The sequence below is a fragment of the Dipteris shenzhenensis genome, chromosome 17 (genome assembly GCF_047967505.1).
Source record: "Dipteris shenzhenensis isolate YYH24624 ecotype China chromosome 17, Dip_SZ_1.0, whole genome shotgun sequence".
NCBI lineage: Eukaryota > Viridiplantae > Streptophyta > Polypodiopsida > Gleicheniales > Dipteridaceae > Dipteris > Dipteris shenzhenensis.
This window is the reverse complement of record NC_141612.1, coordinates 28780246-28800332: the sequence shown is the minus strand read 5'-3', so window position 1 is coordinate 28800332 and position 20087 is coordinate 28780246. Positions and strand designations below refer to the sequence as shown.

At 36.8% G+C, this 20087-nt stretch overlaps 1 protein-coding gene across 1 annotated transcript in view; it reads right to left on the bottom strand.

The window, feature by feature from the left end:
- Window positions 1–1201: 1201 nt before the first annotated feature.
- Window positions 1202–20087, bottom strand: part of LOC147891944 (S-type anion channel SLAH2-like) — a 62558-nt gene continuing 43672 nt past the window's right edge. The window contains exon 9 of the mRNA XM_087388542.1: window positions 1202–1440. Coding sequence (XP_087244668.1) covers window positions 1202–1440 — 239 coding nt within the window. The remainder of the gene's footprint in view (window positions 1441–20087) is intronic.

The following is a 20087-nucleotide window of genomic DNA, read 5'->3' as shown; positions in this document are numbered from 1 at the left end:
ATCAAGGGTGATGCACATAGACTTCCTGATATTTGAAATAGCTTCCTCCCTCCAAGAAGCATACACCATTCTAGCATCTTGCACATGATGTACATGGATTTCTCTCCACCTTATATATTTCTCTCGACGTTTCTCGCATTTACTATGCTCAATGGCATTTTTCAATTCATCACATGTCTTGCATTTTGTCATTCTTTGCTTTGATGGAGTCTTCACATTGAAAATTTCCCACTCCAAATTTTGACATGTCTCTCTTCTTTGTCTTGTAATGTTCTGTTAACAGACTCCAGCACAACCTTCTTTGTCATTTGTAGAGGAAGATGACATTGGCACATGATACTTCCATCTAGCATTGTTTGTGGAAGATGAGGTTGTGGCAATGCATTGTCTTCAAGGACTTGCTTTAAAGTTGCGGATGCATTCAAGGTGCTTCTTTGTACTTTTAACTTGCACACATTTCCAGGAACTCTATGAATCACCTTATCTTTTACCTCTGCCCATATGCCCCACTAGGTACCATGTGATAACCCACTTAACAACAACTGGTATCCTTTATTACATATGACTAGTCCATTAATCATCGGCATCAACCGAGGTTTGCATAGTGTTGTCTCTAAGACGTTGTCAAGTTGTCAAAGGAAGTAAGAAAACTCTTGAAGAAGATGATTATGTCTATTTGGCCCTGTCTTGCTCCAAATACCTACATGTATAGCCTCGCAATCTTCCTTTGTAACTCTTCTAAGGCAAAGTTTCTTGCAGCAAACTTTCATTATAGTTTCTTGTATATTCTATTTGGATAGCATTACATGCCTCTTAAGTTCTGGAATTGGTGCCATGATTCGTCGCCTGTTAACACTTACATACTTTCTTTTTGAACCTAGAAGCTTTCTTTTCCAATGGGACATGACATTTCTCCTGCATCTTCATTCATGAAGTCAAAAGTTTAATGGCCTTGTGAACTATTTGTCGATCTATAATACCTTGGAAATGGCAATCTTTTAGACATTGAGTTCATTGAATCCAATAGCTCATTGGAAATGGCAATCTTTTAGACATTGAGTTCATTGAAGCCAATATTTTGAATCCAAAAGTATGTCATTGCATTGGCTCCATTTTAGTGCAAACATCATGAGAACTTCCAGCCCAGTGAGAACTTCATGGCCAATATCATTATTATCATCGATCCCAGTTAGTGCATAGCTTATCCCACAATGGCATCGATATCCTCTACACCTGTAAGTGCTTCATGATCAGTATCACTAAATTTATCATTGACTCTTGTTACTGCAGATTCTCTTGTCCCACAAGCAACATCAATATCCTCTATTCCATTAAGCACTTCATGACCAATATCACAAACTTTATCATTGATCCCTCTTACTGCATCGCTTGTCCCACAAACATCATCAATATCCTCCATTCCAATAATCACTTCATGACCTAAGTAGAAAAATTTTAATTCATGATTCAAAAAATTCAAGAAATTCGGATGAATAATTCATTTGGGGGAAAAAAAACGAGAAAAAATTTGCTACCACGTCACATGTTTTTCCACAATTCGCCACATCATCCATTAATATTCGTACGAATAAAAAGTACTCATGCGAATAGGTATTAGTACGAATAGCTTATTTGTATGAATAAAGCTAATAGTACAAATAATTTCTCCTATATAGGCCAACAATTGTTTGTACTTTACTCATCTTGCACTTGGTTCTCTAGCTGAGCAATAGAGATCAAAGAAGGAAAAGAAAAAAAGGAAGGCCTCTTATATTTCTCAAACAATCTCTAAGGTCTAAAATAAGATGGTATTTGTGTTTTTGTATGTGTGAGTTCTTAGGAGCTTTTTTTAAAGCTCTTAAGATCTCTTGTGTGAATTGTTTTTGTGTAGAGTTCATAGGATCTCTTGTGTGATTTTTTTTTTGGTGTTTTTGTTTGTTTGAGATCTTAGGACCTCTTTTTAGAGTTCTTAAAATCTCTTGTGTAAATTGTTTTTATGTTTTTTTAAATTAGAGTTCTTAGGATCTCGTGTAAATTGTTTTTGTGCTTTTGTTTGTTAGAGTCCTTAGGAAATCTTGTTTTTTATTTCTTAAGATCTCTTATATAAATTGCTTTTGTGTTTTTTTTGTTAAATTTCTTAGAACCTCTCGTGTAAATTATTTTTGTGCTTTTATTTGTTAGAGTTCTTAAGATCTCTTATGTAAATTGTGTATTTATTTATATTAGTTTAAGTTATTTGTGTGGAATATGATTGTTTGTGTTCTTTATTTTGTGAAAAAATATATAAGAAATTTTTTTGAGTTGTAATTGTAATTCTCTTATGTGAATAAATACTAGTTTTTTTCTTATGTGAAAAAAGTTTATGTGAATGAATCTTGTGAAATAAAGTTATTTCTTATGTGCGTAACTTCACAAAGTAGAAAGGCTTTCTTAAAACCTTCATTTTTGCTATTAATTTGTTTTTTTTTCTCCAATTTAGACATATTTAGATGAAGGTGTGCCCACACCTTCAAAGGAAGCCTTCTCGAAAGCAACATATGGCGTACACCATATGTTAAATTGTTTTCAATTTTAAATTTGAAGATTTTGATTTCTTTTCTTAGAATTAGAACTATGTAAATGAAGGTGTGGCTGGTACACCTTCAAAGGAAGCATCCTTAATTAATCTAATAAGAGTAATAAATCAAATGATTTAGATGATCTACTTAACTAATCTAATAAATCTAGTTAATTAATCTAATTAGCTAGATAAATTGATCTACTTAATGAATCTAATTATCAATTTCTTAGATTTAAGTAATTAACAAATAAAGCTATTTAAATCAAACTAATCCGCCTAATTAAATTAAATTCAGGTAATTACATTTTAATTAAATAAGTTAATTCAATAAACTAAACTAAGAAACTTAATTAAAATAATTAATTAATCTAATAAATGAAATTAAAATAATTGATCAATTAATTAGATTAATATAATTAATCCAATTAACTAATTAATCCAACCTAATTAAATTAAATTTACTTAATTAGATTTAAATGAAATACATTAATTTAGAAAATTAAACCAATTAATCAAAATAATTTGACTAATTAAACTAATTAACTAATCTAATTATTGATTAACTAATCAAAATAATTCATCTCATTAATCTAACTAATCTATGAATCTAATCTAATTAATTAATTAACATAAGCATAGTTAATTATGTTTTAAATAAATAAACAAATAAATTATATTTTAATAAATTTAACCAATTAAGCAAAGTAATGTATTAATCTAAGTAGATTCATTATATTACTCTAATTAATTTAAATTTATTGAATTTAATTAATCATTTTCTTGAATTTTGTATTCTTTCTTTAAATGAGCTGCATGTTCAAAAAAGAGAGGAGATGTGGCGTATGCCGTATGTGAATTAATCATTTTGCTTAGTTTTGTATATTTCTCTAAATGCGATACATGTTCAAAAGAAAGAGGACATGTGGCATACACCATATGTGAATTAATCTTTCTTTTTCAAAAAATGAGGGTTTATATTAATAATATCAAAATGTCAAGTTATACAACTTCTCAGAACATATCCTTGTGAGATAAAATGAAGGGTATACTTAACCTGAGAGGATCTACGTGTGTTGTTGAGCGGGATGATTCCAACATTCTTAGATCATTTAGTAGACTCTGGACAACACAAAAAGACAACTATCATTAGAGGAAGTCCGAAGTAGAGCACGTAACATTCTCACTCTCCACTTAGCCAATGTTACATGCCTCTCTAACCTCGAGAACTATGAAACCAAGTCTTCCTTAGTTAGGATTAGATTGTATCACGAGCACTCACTAGCATATGCATGTTTTTGCACATATAATTTGCACTAGATTGTTACATGCACACTCACTGGCATATGCACATTTTTGCACATTTAGGAAGACCTAATCAATTTCGTATTAGGGATGTTTGAGTCTTAGTTTCCCTATTAAATCCCACAAATAAGCATATAGTTAGACACATCACATGCACTCACATGATTTTGCATAAGCACATAATAGATTGCATCAATAATAGTATCACACACTTTCATTCCATACTCTCAAAGCATGCAATGAATTCACAAGTAGTACAAGAAGCTATGCCAAAACTCAAGATGAATTGGCAAAAGAGTCTGCAGCCTCCACAACGAGACCCCCGCCAAACATCACAGTCATCTCCTATATGCAAAAATATCAGACTTGCATACTAATTAACTACAAGCTCAATGATACGGGTGCAATCACATCCATGTATGCAAGATAGCAAGAAATGCCAGCCTCAACAACAAGACCCCCGCCAAACCTCTTCCCAAGAAGAATTGATGGTAGAGTCCGCAACTTAGCAACAAGATCCCCTCTGAAATTCACAGCCGTCTACCCCTCCTTAGAAGGAGCTAAGCTTCTTGACTACAGACTACATGCCACAAGCTAAACAGCTCCTGCAGGAACGACTCACATGCCACAAGCTAAACAACCACTGGATTACACACATGGCATCCCAACTCTGAAATCAAAATAAGCCATAACCCGAGGATGGGTAATAAAATGGATCCAGGAGTATGTTGACTGGAGTTTGATCAATGTAGTAAGTCGAGCTTTTAGGCTTGTGAGAGTAGTGCTTAAGGTCATGCAAGGATTTCCAAAGTTTCACATGCCAATAAGCCCAAACTTGCAAATCAAGTAGATCATCTCTTCAAATCGAAGAGGTTTGAAATGTTTATATAGGCTTAGATTCATGACACGTGGCTCAAGGAGATGTGAGAAAACCCAAACTATCGAATAGGTTTGAAACGTTTATATAGTCTTTTTATTGTGAAAAGCACCTATATGCTTTTAGTGCTTTAGTCAAAAGATTAGCTTTTACATCAAACAAAATGAAGGGAGATCAAGGGCTTAGATTCATGATACGTGGCTCAAGGGAGAGAAAACCCAAACAATCAAATAGGTTTGAAATGTTTATATAGTCTTTTTATTGTGAAAAGCACCTATATGCTTTTAGTGCTTTAGTCAGAAGCTTAGCTTTTACATCAAACAAAATCAAGGGAGATCAAGGGCTTAGATTCATGACAAGTAGCTCAATGGGGTGTGAGAAAACCCAAACATCTCCCCAAGTTGCTTGTCTTAAAAAGGAGCTCATTTTGGGCCTTGAGGGGTTTAGAAAAATAGCCTCTTGACTAGTCAAAAGAAGGCCAATGTAATGTTGGAAAAATACCAAAAACCATGTAAAAATATAAACTAAGTCATATTCAAAATCTTTTTCTTTTATTATGTCTGACATATGTGATCTTCAAAAGATGATTTTTTGTGCAGAATTTCATGATTATGACATCGCCAGTGCGTCTGAAGCGGGCCAAATGGCCAAATCACGTTTTAGTGCAAATCTCTCATTCTAGGCATTTTTGCCCTTTTTCAGGTCTCCGGGTGTCGGTTTTCGGTGTCTCTAGGGTCAATTTGGGGGTTTTGTCCTGCTCAAGATGCACTAGCAATGTAAGAATCATGAAATACTACACATAAAATCAAGGATCTTATATATGCATTTAACGTGAAGCGTGAGTACTAGACTAACATTTTTGTAGTAAGTATTCGTATTTATGGCATTTCCCATATTTTGAGTGCAACAAAAATAGATAAATAGTGAATTTCTTAGAGGGCCCAAAAATGAGTTCCCTTCTTTCCTAATGATGTTGATGAAGGCTAATGCATGAAAATTATGAAATCCAATTATACCAAGTATGATAGTGGAATGCTATATTGATGTTGATCTAATGGATCTTTCACGTTTGCATCATGAATCATATTGATTGACTTGATTTTGTTTCCCACTATATGATTGTATACTCCAACCTCCCTTCTTCCTTGTTCAAGGTCTCATAAATAACATAATTGCACAATGTGTCTATATATCTCTTAGGTGATCCCCCCTCTCCTTCAACATCAAGTGGGGACAATATTGGCAAGAAGTAACTTGGTATATCCATGGTCATGGATGTTAAAGATGCAAACCTTAAAGGAGAAATCATACTGAAAAGAAGATGGACAATCATGCAAAGATGTGATGAAGAGTATGTCTAGACCAAGTTAAATAGCATGAAATAGGAACAAAATGAGTCCACCCAAGAGTTCGTGTTGCATATATGAGATCCTATAAACCAACAAAGTAACTAGGTCCCCAATAATAAAAGAATTTCAAGGGCCTAGCTCTATTCAATGCAATGGTAACATATCTCAAGTCGATGGAAAATATTGAATACAACATGGACCTAGGATGAGTTTTCAACCACGAGAGGCTCTGGAGAAAACCTCTTGAGAAAAGTAATCACTCTAGAGAAGCAACATAGCAATCACTCTAGAGAAAAGCAACATGGCCAAGCTAAAGCCCAAGACAGACCAAGAAAAAGATTAAGAAGAGTGATGAGGAATAAGAAGCTAGCTCATCCCCAAAATCAAGAAAAAGGCCCAGCTAAGGAAAGCTTTATAAGATCTTTGCATCCAAAGTAAAACCTAGAGCCAATGCGAAGTGGTGCAATAACTGCGCATGACACATAAAAATGGAGTTGGTGTGCTATATGAGGTACTACGATATCTATGCCAACAAACATGGACCCTAGGGCGCCAACTCCCTTTAGTAACAAAAACCTATCAAAATCTTGAGCATGAGATGAATTTAAAAGTAGGCCATGAGTAGAAATTAGTCAAATTAACATGGTTGTGTTCTACACTAAAAGAGCTTCAAATATGTCTTTACACCTTGAAAGTTAGGTAGCACATGAAAAATACATTAATTTGAAAGGATATGGGTTTTCATATTTTAGTGTATTTTTTGTTTCCACCCCCCTCTCATCCAAAATACCCCCCCCCCCTTGGGCCTCACATATTACGAAAAATATGTAGAGATCCTAAAATCTTGCGTATTTCTCAAGGGATATGCCTTATATTTTGTGTGAGGAGGGCCATGAGATTTTCATATTTTTCCCTTACATATTTGAAATTTTAAAAGGAAATCCATGCATATTCTATATGAACATTGTCCCACCATACCCTGAATTTTGGACGAGGGTAGTAACATAATACATATTGAATTGGCACCCCAGGACATGGACATGATGGCTTTGAGTGTTGGTATTACACTAAGATTACAATGAGCACATTGTCAATGCTAATCACTACTCACAAGTGCTATAGATTGAGATGATTCATATCAAGCATAAGACCCCATCATTGAGATACCTCTAGATGAACTATAGTGTAGTTCCAAGAGATGAGCTCCCAAGGAAGAACCCACAAGCCATAGAATCTACAAATATTGTATGTCAAGCACACCCTAGGACTAAGAAAACCTTTGAGCTAGAAACACCCAACTCTATCTGAGCATTAGTTATGAAATAGTGGCTAGTGGACTCAAGCCAAGTTGAGGTTGAGAACCAATCAAATCCTAGCTCCATACTATCAAGATTTTTGTGAATCTTTAGCAAAGGAATCCACACTAGGCACAAACATGGTGGATTCATTTGCCAACCGTCCCATTCATTAAGAAACTTGTGGTGAACAAGGCAATTTCTATGATCATAGAAAGGTTAAAAGGTATAATTTTTCAATGTCATCATGGATGGTGGGTCAACCGGCATCAATATGACCTTAGAGATCCTAGTGAAGAAGTTGAAGAGGAAGAACCTAAATCCACGGAAGACCAACGATCCATAGTCCATCAAGAAATGCTCTTAAAGCTAGTCATCAAAATAGGATTCCTATATTATACACTCATCTTGGTCATGATTTCCCATGGGGGACAATGATTATTTGTCATTTCTTTCTCAAAAGTACTAAGGTATTGCATGACTAGGGCATAGAAATAATGATTTTTAGAATTGAATGCATGGAGATGAAGAACCAACCCAAGTGAATTGTCTAGAGGCTACCATCCTCAAGAGTTAGAGGTCAGATATCAATTTTAGCAAGATTTCTCGCAAATCTCAATCACAAACAACCACCGGGCTGGTTTAAGCACCACTGACCTATGTTATATCTAGCATGTGTATGATGTGCTCCTCAAACACCTTGCATTCCGTCCACTTCTTATAGATGTCCTTTCTATTTAGAGAAACTCTCATATTTTTATGCCAAAACATCGTCACTATAGCAATGACTTCCGCGCTTAGGCTATCTCTCCTTTTCTTACATTTTGTTGAAAACCACAGACTTCTTAGATCGGGATGATCGTGCATTGTTTCTACTCTACGTTCAACCAATTAAGCCACATTAGTCCTTCTGATTGACAACATCTTCGATATTGTGCACCCAAGCCATTTTTCCCTTGTTTCAAGGAACACGAATATAGCTAATATCGCCCTCTTTGCAGCTAGTTGATCTAAGCTATGTGCCCCTTTTAGTTTTTATAGGCCATTTCTCAGGTTAGAGAGCATCGCCTCTTGGGCGTGCGTGTTGGTGGGGTTGTTACTCTACAAACTTTAGGGTGCAGGCTAAAGCTTGTGAAGACTCGAGACTGGTAATCACCTGAATGGCCTGATGTGGCTACCTCAAATGCTCCCACCAATTGTGACACCACAACTCGTGTTCTTCGCTTCAATGGCAATGATCAAATGCATGCATTTGCAACCGCTTCTTACTGATTCTCTACAAGGAGTCTTCTTTCTTCTCATTATTCCTCTCTTCGCAGATGTTGCAAAAGTGTATTTCATTACTGATTCAATACCGTGCCAGGACTTTTCTCAAACCACACTCTGTTCCTTGTGCCTTGACACAGCTTTTTGGCTTTCCTGTCTCACAACCTCTGTCTACTTCTCTTACAAGCCATAGCGAGCTTTATGTTGCCATTGATGCCATGGCCACTATTAGTCAAAATAGACCCAGAGAAGCTAGCTGGTGATGCAGAAAAGAATAAAAGACAACTTACCCAAAAGAAGACAATGGAAAACCAAAGTCTACACAAGGTCATGTTGAGGTGCATGTGGGTTGCAGGGCGTTTGCAGGGTGGGGGTAGGTTGTAGGTACTTAACCTTCCAAGATTTGATGGGTGGGAGGTGTGAAAATTCAAAATTTATGGGAGTAGCAAAATTTTAGCCACTAGTTTTTCCCCTCCAGTGATACACGTCAGCAGACTTGGATATCCCAAACAAGTGCAATGTGGCTAAAATGCTTCAAAACACAAATAGGCCGAAGGGCACGCTATCGGGTATGATGCTATGTAGTATTAAATGCAATGACCTTTGGCATGCTTATGAGCCATATATCAAGCAAGTGCATTGAAAAAGAGACAATTCAAAATTGTAAATAGTGTTCCATTTATTAAATATCTTTGCACATGCACAAATTGCACTTTTTCAACTTCTTCCATTTTAGGGTGAATCTAGATACCAATACCAATAACTATCAATGTTTTAAGACCACCATGCACTAGTCCCACTAGTTTGGATTCCAAATTTTCAATCCGTTTTGGTTTCCAACAAATCAAAAGAAAGTTATGCAGCGTGCCCTCAAATGGGTATGCATCACTTTAGCACAACATTGGACACCCATTAACCCATGCACAATGATCTCATTTATGTGTGTCCTTTGGTTGAGGAGAAACTCATGTAGTGTACTTTAGAATGATTACTTGGTTGCATGTATGTATAGAACAAAATTTTGACATTTTTGAATAAATTGCTATATCCTATAGTCTTTAGGATGCATGCTTCACATGCAACATAGCACTTTTAATGCTTTAACGGTCTCATTCCAAATCCTTATTCCATAATTTTTTACTCTCATGTTTAAGTTTGGAATGTGTACTACAACTTGAAGACAAAGTTTGCCGAATTCCGTTGAGCAATGCATAAGTTATGGGTCATGCAAGATACCCATATACAGAAAAGTCCCTGAACCTCACCAAAAATGGCTACACCCAAGCAAAGAATGACCCTTTATATAATTTCCTTTGAATTTTAAAGTAAAATGTGTAAATCCTGGAAAATTTTTACATGTTTTTGTGTAAAAGTTTCAAATTCACGTGATATGCACAAGAATTGTTATCTGCTTGTTGTACCAGTGAGCACTTTGTATCTCATCTTGTTCTTGAAAAGAATAATTTTTTGCAAAATCTATGACAGATACAATAGTGTCATGGGGAAAATTGGCAAGGCACATCTTGAACTACATATATTGCCAGTGGCTAGGTGCTCTTATATGATATTAGCCATCTCTTTTTATCGGATCCTTCAACATTGACATTTTCAAATCTCCTCCATTTTAGAGCAACATGGTTGTCTTCCCTCATTTCATTTGGATAGAAATTGAATGTCTTCTTCTTCAGCTTCAAACTACAATGCTTGCATTTGCCGCGAATGCATCAATCCTGTGCCACTCACGGTCTCCATTTGGATAAACCATTGGCTCCCACAGAGACCTCAGGCTACAAAACCTGCCCTCCCTTGCAACGCATGATGAGGATCTAGGTGGCCTACAGATTGCGCATTCATTGGGGAGGCATGGGCATCGATCCCCATGGAGCAATGCTCCAACACAACCAGATCTCAAGTCATTCATAGCTTGCCGTGGGCCAGGTCAAAGTCTGTGTGTTTTGCAACAACAAACATTCATGTCTTTGAGTTTTCTAATGTACGAGGGCTTACAATGCTCAAAGATCCTCTGCCCAATTGAAATATCTAGATTTTGATCCACAAACTTGAGATACAACTCCGTCTACTAATCCAACATGCGGGAACAATAGAACAATGAGCCCCCTTTTTGCTACTACTAAAATAATACAAAACACAGTCTGATTAAAGTATATAATGAAGAAAAACAATTTTCAACCACCGCACTGGTTTAGGACACTCACAATTTCAATCACCAGGTTGGTTCAGGACAATCAACCACCGGGCTGGTTTAGGAGACATTTAGGACAGTCACAATTTCAACCATTGGGATGGTTTAGGACATTGTCACAGTTTCAACCACCGGGATGGTTTAGCCTGACGGTCTCAACTTTACATATTAGACATTAACAAGTATATCGCTTTTCATTTCTGAATTTCACCATTGGAAAATAACAATATATTGCTTTTCATTTTTGAATTCCATAATTTAACAGTGGTATATGACCCCAATAGTAGGAAATTAAATTTAATGAATTTAAGTACTAAGAAACACAATAATTTTAACCATCGGAATGTTCAATAACTAATGTCTGTTCAACCATGCTAGTTCAGGACAGTCACATAACTAGTGATTGAGCTGAAGCAATTATGGTTGCATGATGTTCCAACCACTGGGCTGGTTTAGTAAAATAATAATATATTGTGAAATGCTCAACCATGCCACCGGGCTGGACAACAACTAATGCCTGTTCAACCATGCTGTTTCAGGACAATCACATAACTAGCAATTGAGCTAAACCAGCCTACGGTTGCATGATGTTCCAACCATCAAGCTGGTTTCAGACAATCACATATAGTCTAAGCCTAGTTTAAGAAATGAAAGGAGTAAACTATCCCAAAGCTCAATCACAAACAACCATCAGGCTGGTTTAAGCACCACTGACCTATGTTGTATCTAGCATGTGTATGATGTGCTCCTCAAACACCTTGAATCCCGTCTGCTTCTTATAGATGTCCTTTCTACTTGGAGAAACTCTCATATTTTTATGCCAAAACATCGTCACTATAGCAATGACTTCCGCGCTTAGGCTGGCTCTCCTTTTCTTACATTTTGTTGAAAACCACAAACTTCTTAGATCGGGATGATCGTGCATTGCTTTTGCTCTACGTTCAACCAATTAAGCCACATTGGTCCTTCTGATTGACATCTTCGACATTGTGCATCCAAGCCATTTTTCCTTTGTTTAAAGGAACACGAACATAGCTAATATCGCCCTCTTTGCAGGTAGTTGATCTAAGCTATGCACCCCTTTCAGTTTTTGTAGGCCATTTCTCAGGTTAGAGAGCATCGCCTCTTGGGCGTGCGTGTTGGTGGGGTTGTTACTCTACAAACTTTAGGGTGCAGGCTAAAGCTTGTGAAGACCCGAGACTGGTAATCACCTGAATGGCCTAATGTTGCTACCTCAAATGCTCCCACCAATTGTGACACCATAGCTCGTGTTCTTCGCTCCGATGGCAATGATCAAATGCATGCATCTGCAACCGCTTCTTGCTGATTCTCTACAAGGAGTCTTCTTTCTTCTCATTGTTTCTCTCTTTGCAGATGTTGCAAAAGTGTATTCCGTTACTGATTCAATACTGTGCCAACACTTTCCTCGAACCACACTATGTTCCTTGTGCTTTGACATGGCTTTTTGGCTTTCCTGTCTCACAACCTCTGTCTGCTTCTCTTACAACCCATAGCGAGCTTTATGTTGCCATTGATGCCATGGCCACTATCAATCAAAATAGACCCAGAGAAGCTAGCTGGTGACGCAAGAAAAGAATAAAAGACAACTTACCCAAAAGAAGACAATGGCAAACCAAAGTCTGCGCAAGGTCATGTTGAGGTGCATGTGGGTTGCAGGGCGTTTGCAGGGTGGGGGTAGGTTGTAGGTACTTAACATTCCAAGATTTGATGGGTGGGAGGTGCAAAAATTCAAAATTTGCGGGAGTAGCAAAATTTCAGCCACTAGTTATCCCCCTCCAGTGATACACGTCAGCAGACTTGGATATCCCAAACAAGTGCAATGTGGCCTAAAATGCTTCAAAACACAAATAGGCCGAAGGGCATGCTATCAAGTTTGATGCTATGTAGTATTAAATGCAATGACCTTTGGCATGCTTATGAGCCATATATCAAGCAAGTGCATTGAAAAAGAAACAATTCGAAATTGTAAAGTGTTAGATTTATTAATTATCTTTGCACATGCACAAATTGCACTTTTTTAACTTCTTCCATTTTAGGGTGAATCTAGATACCAATACCAACAACTATCAATGTTTTAAGACCACCATGCACTAGTCCCACTAGTTTGGATTCCAAATTTTCGATCCGTTTTGGTTTCCAACAAATCAAAAGAAAGTTATGGAGCGTGCGCTCAAATGGGTATGCATCACTTTAGCACAACATTGGATGCCCATTAACCCATGCACAATGATCTCATTTAGGTGTGTCCTTGGGTTAAGGAGAAGCTCATGTAGTGTACTTTAGAATGATTACTTGGTTGCATGTATGTATAGAACAAAATTTTGATATTTTTGAATAAATTGCTATATCCTATAGTCTTTAGGATGCATGCTTCACATGCAACATAGCAGTTGTAATGCTTTAACGGTCTCATTCCAAATCCTTATTCCATAATTTTTTGCTCTCATGTTTAAGTTTGAAGTGTGTACTACAACTTGAAGACAAAGTTTGTTGAATTCCATTGAGCAATGCATAAGTTATGGGTCATGCAAGATACCCATATACAGAAAAGTCCCTGAACCTCACCAAAAATGGCTACACCCAAGCAAAGAATGACCCTTTATATAATTTCCTTTGAATTTTAACGTAAAATGTGTAAATCCTGGAAAAACTTTACATGTTTTTGTGTAAAAGTTTCAAATTCATGTGAATGTTTCACACATTTAAATTTTTAGGGCATAGAACCACTCGAGACCAACATAAACGTTTTGCTTCTTAGTGAAACTAACATGAAAAAGAAATTATGATGAGCATTGAAAAAGAATTTGTAGGCCTTTTATACTTTCATTGCACTATTGTTATCAACACCCAGATACGTCAGATAGGATCTTCTGCCATATGAACAAACTTTGAATGATCCACAAACCTTCTAAAATTCTAAACGTGCTTCGATGCAAAAACTCAACAAGTTCTGAAAGTTTCTCATGACACCCAGTAAATACTTATGACATTGTTTTGATGCAAATCACTCATTCAAACTTGACTTCTCTACAAGATTCCCACAGATCCTCACAACCAATCTAGTGTTAAGTTAGCATTTGATAACAACGACCATGCGAGGATTGTCTTCTATACCGAGGTTGAGTTCCCAACTTACTCCCTAGAGCCAAAGCTACATCAACTAAATGTTAAATGCCTACAAAAAGCTAGATCAACCCTTTGGCTGCATCAATCACATGTTGAATGCCTACAAAGAGCAAAATCAACCTAAAAATGACCATCAAGTTTCCAAAATTGACCAAGTATTTCAATCTCGAATTCTCAATACTCCAAACCACCCACAGAGGGCTACGCCAAGCTAAAGGAGAATTGTCGATATAAAAAATCTCCAATCCTTTGGGCCAAAGGGAAAAAGTGTTAGACTCTGGACTATATCTCCCTCTTCTTGCAAAATTTTGCAATTTCAGTGCAAGCCAATGTTTTTGATGACCATGCTCATGCTCGCATTCCTGAATTTGTCAATGCCAATTCTCTAAATGGTTTCCCCGATAACTACTTCAATTTCTTGAAGGCCTTTCCGAATTTCTCTATAATATCTTGTGCCATGCCCAGTCAATGATTCCAACACAACACGCACCATTTGAAGTAAAGTCGAGCAAGATATTGCCAAGATGCAAATCTATGTGGAGCCATTGAGCTTGATGCAACCCTGCTAGTCCTTAAATTAAGTGAAGGAGATCCATACAAAAATATTTAGTCATTTTAGCAAATCTTTTGATTCATTAATAGCATCATCAAGTCTTCCTTGTGCTTATGCCCTCCTCTCTACGCCTCCTTTGAAATGAAAATCAATGTACCTCCTTAAGGTCCCTTCATTGTAAGGCAACTTGAGTAGGACATCACACACGCACTCCAACCATTGAAATATGGTGTAATGGTCCACATTGGCTCTTCATGTGTTTCTACAATAACTCGCACAAGAATTGGATGCAGTACTTTCTAAAGACATGGGTGGGATAGAAGAGATTCATGATGACACAAAGGAAGAGCACAAGTGAAACCAAAAGCATGTGTATTGAAATGAAGGGAGAACCTCCCTTATATAGAGTGGAGAGGAAGGTGTCCTAGATCATAGGCACCTCCCCTACATCAGTGGCAATCATCCCCTACATCAGTGGTGGCAATCAGCCCCTACATCATAGGAACTACCTAAATCAAAGGAACCTCCCATGTGGGGGGAACATCATCACCTGTGTCATGGTCTGACACCTCATAGCACTAGCTCTGATTCTACTACACACACACACACACATGTGACTCCCCTAGATGCACACATGCACCTTAGAGCAAGCCCTTGATCACATTTATCCCAACATACCCCCCCTCAAGGGTTTGCCTCATGCTATGTCAAGGATACATCTAGCTTCATAGTTTCTCATGCCATCTCATGGTGGTCAAGGATAAATCTATGGCTAGGATCTCATGCTAGCAAAGGTGCCCAAGGGTCAAGGTTTACAAAAATGGGATAGACCAAACACATATCACATGGCCTACATCATATGGTGACCAGAGGTGATTTACAAAAGACAAAACATTCTTTTTGGAGTACTATTCCAGGCAGAGAACCTCGAAAATTGACCAAGTGATGATAAATAAAGTTCAAAAGACAAAGTGCTCAAAAGGCATAATCTTTATCTTCTATCATAAAATTTGATTCTTCATTTGTTGATGGAGTTCTCTATTCAACTAGATTTGTCATGTTTTTCTTCTTCTCATTGCAAAACTTCTCTGAATGATTGTTCTTGCCACAATAAGTGCAAGGATGGATCCTGTAGCAATATTTTTCAAGATGATTGGTCTTTCCACAATGCTTGCATGCCTTGTACTTGCTCTTTGATGAAAACTTTGCTGCAAGTGCTTGTGTGTGCACTTCACCCATTCTTGAAGTGTTCTTTCTCTCTTCCTCTTGTAAAGCACTGATGATGCCCTCCAATGTGGGTTGGGGAAGATTCTTCAAGAAGGTCACAACATAATCATCGTCTTAAGGCATACTCTTCAAGAGCACAGCCATAGCATCATCTTCAATAAGTGGAGGGTTGATTGAGGCCAATTGTGTCATAAGACTTCTCAAAGTATTAACATGAGCTGCAACATTGTCTCCATCCATCTTAAGTTCAAAGAACTTAATTTTCAAATTCAACTTAGAAGTATGAGAGCTAGCACCAAATAACACATCTAACTTATGCCAGGCCTCAAAAGGGGATTCCAAATCTGAAATATGATGCACATAATCATCTTTCAAACCTAATGCAATTATTGCATAAGCTTTCTCTATCCTTTTAGCATCTATAGATGTAGTTGAAGAAGAGTCACTTGCCTTCCCTTTACCTTTGGTTGTGGTGGATTCACCTTCTTGAGATGATTGATTCGCTGACTTGACCAAGTCCCACAAATTCTCTTTCATAAGCACAAATTTTATTTTCAGTTGCCAAGTGTGAAAACCTTGGCCATTGAACTTGTCTATCTTAAAGGTAGCCATGAGAGGGTCTTACCTTTAACCAAAAAATGCCCAAAATTGTAGTGGAAAAATAGAGTAACTTGGAGGGCTTGATTCAAGCTCTATGAAGCATAACTGAGAGGTATTTTAATGCACATTTGAAGATCTTATACTAGATATTGTCCACCTAGGAGGATTGCCCAAAAAACGTGCAGAGTTGCTCATGAGAACAACACCTTCTCCAATTGGTCTTTTGCTTGTTTCTCCACACTCCAGCAAGCATTTGAGCTCAGATTTCATCAGGAGCAAGATCTTAGCATTGCCTAAATTTTGCTTGAAGGGTAGGTTGAAATTTGTTCTGTAGAGGCACAATTTGGTCAAAGGTCGCAGAGAACAGAAAGGGTCAGCACAGACAACAGAGGCAAAATGTCAGAAAATGCTTTGAGCCAAAGGTGCACCCTAGGGGGAGGAAACTTTAGTTTAGAGGGCTTTGGACATGGCATAGCATATGGAGAGAACAAGCTCTTGCAAAAAATTTGGAGAAAAGGGGAAGAGGGAGCTTCAAAATGGAGGTGGTGGAGAAGATGATGAGGTGGCACTTTTAAGGTGGATTCTCTAGAACCTAGGGGCTCTGATACCAAATGAAGAGATGGGTGGGATAGAAGAGATTCATGATGACAAAAAGGAAGAGTACAAGTGAAACCAAAAGCATGTGTATTGAAATGAAGGGAGAATCTCCCTTATATAGAGTGGAGAGAAAGGTGTCCTAGATCATAGGCACCTCCCCTAAATCTGGCAATCACCCCCTACATCATAGGAACTGCCTAAAATCAAAGGAACCTCCCATGTGGGGGGAACATCATCACATGTGTCATGGTCTAACACCTCATAGCACTAAGTGTGCTTCTACTACACAAACACACACACATGTGACTACCCTACATGCACACATGCACCTTAGAGCAAGCCCTTGATCACATATATCCCAACACTTTCATTCCCCATTCTCTTTGCGCTTCACGTCTACGTGTACCAATATCACCCTTGTAATGCTTGACAATGTGCTACCTATGTTGAATGAACCCTGGAGAACCTATTAAATGAATCCAAAGGCAAGTCACATTTCTTATGAGGTAATCTTTGAGCCATATGGTATACCTCTACCAGGAACCATGCCTTTAACAACTATAGTGCCTTCCTCCACCAAATGATGAGCTCTTTCCTATGAAATTCCGTAGCTCAATGATGCTTTCTTCTCCCAAGTGTGATAATCCTACACTGCTTCTTGTCTGAATGAATTGCATCACTTCTATGATCAACCCATATTCCATCCCAGTTCTTTAGCTTTGTTTCATGAATATGAGTGACAAGCAATGGATCTTTATCACTCAACTCCCGTGCTCGGGGGGTGCGCTACTAAGAAACCCTATGTATCACGTGCATTTGAAGGGTATCAAAAAGACCCCTCAACTAAAATTTCTCTTGCAATTGTAACACTCCTCTTTACTTATGAACTAAGTGAAATTTTCAAAAATTGAATTAAAAAACCCCTCTTGTTGTTGTAATTCTATTAAAATTTTTCAAAAAGTTGGATTAAAACACCCCGCCTTTTGAATGCACATGGTACAATAAATGTTTTTAGGTGAACCCCCCGAGGAATCGTGTGGACACATTTCCAATTATGGAATCAATCCATATAAATGTAGTTGATGCCCAATCGACCATATAAGATAACTCATAGTTGATGGCATCCTCTTCAAGCACTGCCTTTGTGCAATTTAAAACCTTCTTCTTGAAATTGTGTAGTGGATTCGTGCTTTCTATTATGGTTTGCATCTCTCTCTAGTGCAACCTATTTATATGCTCAAAAAATTGCACTTGGAGAATACGGTTAAGAGACGGTTAACAATTCTTTGTTGATTCACTATCAACCCATGCTTATGTGTACTATGTATTGAATCTTCCATGTTGCTTGTTGCAAGAAAAACTACATGTTAAAAAGAATATTGACCAGTTTTAAAACTAAAAATAAAATCTCATAAAACCAAGATGCACGATAGAATGCTAAGGGCCTAGCACTAGCATGGGGCTAACAAAATAAATATTGGCATGGGGATTATCAAATAAGAACAATTTAAAATTACATTAAAAATATAACTATGAACAAAACACACAAAAGAATATTCATTGATTTTAAAATATTAATTAAAAACAATTTAACACTTTATTGAAAATATAACTATGAACGATACACAATATGACAAAGACCACCTCTCATTAAGAGAGTCCATGGATCTGAGTCTTGGAGTGGTCTCATCTAGCTCGCCTACCTTGTAAGCATAGGGGCTAAGGACTACCCTACAAGCTACGCCTGGGTGTGGGATTAAATATTACACTCATGAATCTTTATTGTATTTTAAATTTGAGTTCTTAATTAAAAAATTATTTTTTTTTCTTGCTTGCTATAGGCCAAATGTATATTGCAATGCTAAGGGCCTAAACTTTACATGAATCTTTACTTTAATTTAAATATAAACTTTTTTAAAAAATTTTATTTTTTAAAATTTTAATATATTTTTATTCAAAAAGAATATTTCTTAATTTTAAAATAGGAAGTAAATGTAATTTATCATTATTTTGAAAATATAATTATACTTATTAGAGAGATACAACCTCTGTCTAATTGAAAATATTGTAATTATGAAAGAGACACAATGCCAGCTCCCTCTTTGAGAGAGTCCACGGATCTAAATCTTTGAGTGGTCCCATCTAACTCCCATTCCTTGTAAGCGTAGGGGCCAAGGACTACTCTATGAGCCAAGGCTAGGTAAAGACTAGATGCCACATAAAGCTATTTTTAAATTAAAATAATTTCTTAATTAAATTTTAATGCCACTTAAATCTTTTATTAAATTAAAATCCATGCTTAATTTTCTCTTAAAAAACAAAAATTATTTTTAAAAAATTCAAAAAATTAAATCTACTCTCAAAAACTAAAAAGTCATAATAACCTACCTGAACAAAGGTAGAGCCATAAGAACCTAGTCACGAGGACAAGCAAAAAGCACTAATATAAGATCATCATGCACAAGGAACATCAACTAACTCCTCTTGAGTAGTTACACAAGAACCTGTCTCCAAAGTAGAGGCAATAACACAAGAACCTGCTTGACCACTACTCTATCAAAATGCCATTGAATTCACTACATTAACTTCAAGGAAAATGGTAGTTACAAAAACATTTATTTCCAAAAATTAGCCAATAATACAAGAACCTATGAAGAAAAGAATAGAATCTACTTTGGGAGCTACACAAGAACCTTCCTTAGTCAGAAATTTGACATCAAGTTTCATGGAAGCTACGTAAGAACCTATCATATCCACCATGCTAGACACAATGGAAGCCACACAAGAACCTTCCAATGTGAATGATAAATTATCTTCACTGATAGATTTCTAAAAAGCAAATTGGGCTTAACAAAAACAAAAGATCTCTTAGACAATGTAGTCCTACTCACATTTGCTATACAAAGAACAGATATCACTTTGTTACAATGAATTTGGAACATGCAAGAGAATGTAATTGACAAAGGCACAAGAAAGTTGGGATCAAGAAGAAACTACTGCAAGCTCAATATCGACAAAGGCACAAGAAAGTTGGGATCAAGAAGAAACTACTGCAACCTCAATGATATTACAATGGCAACACTCAAATATGGATCCCTAAGCATCCTCAAC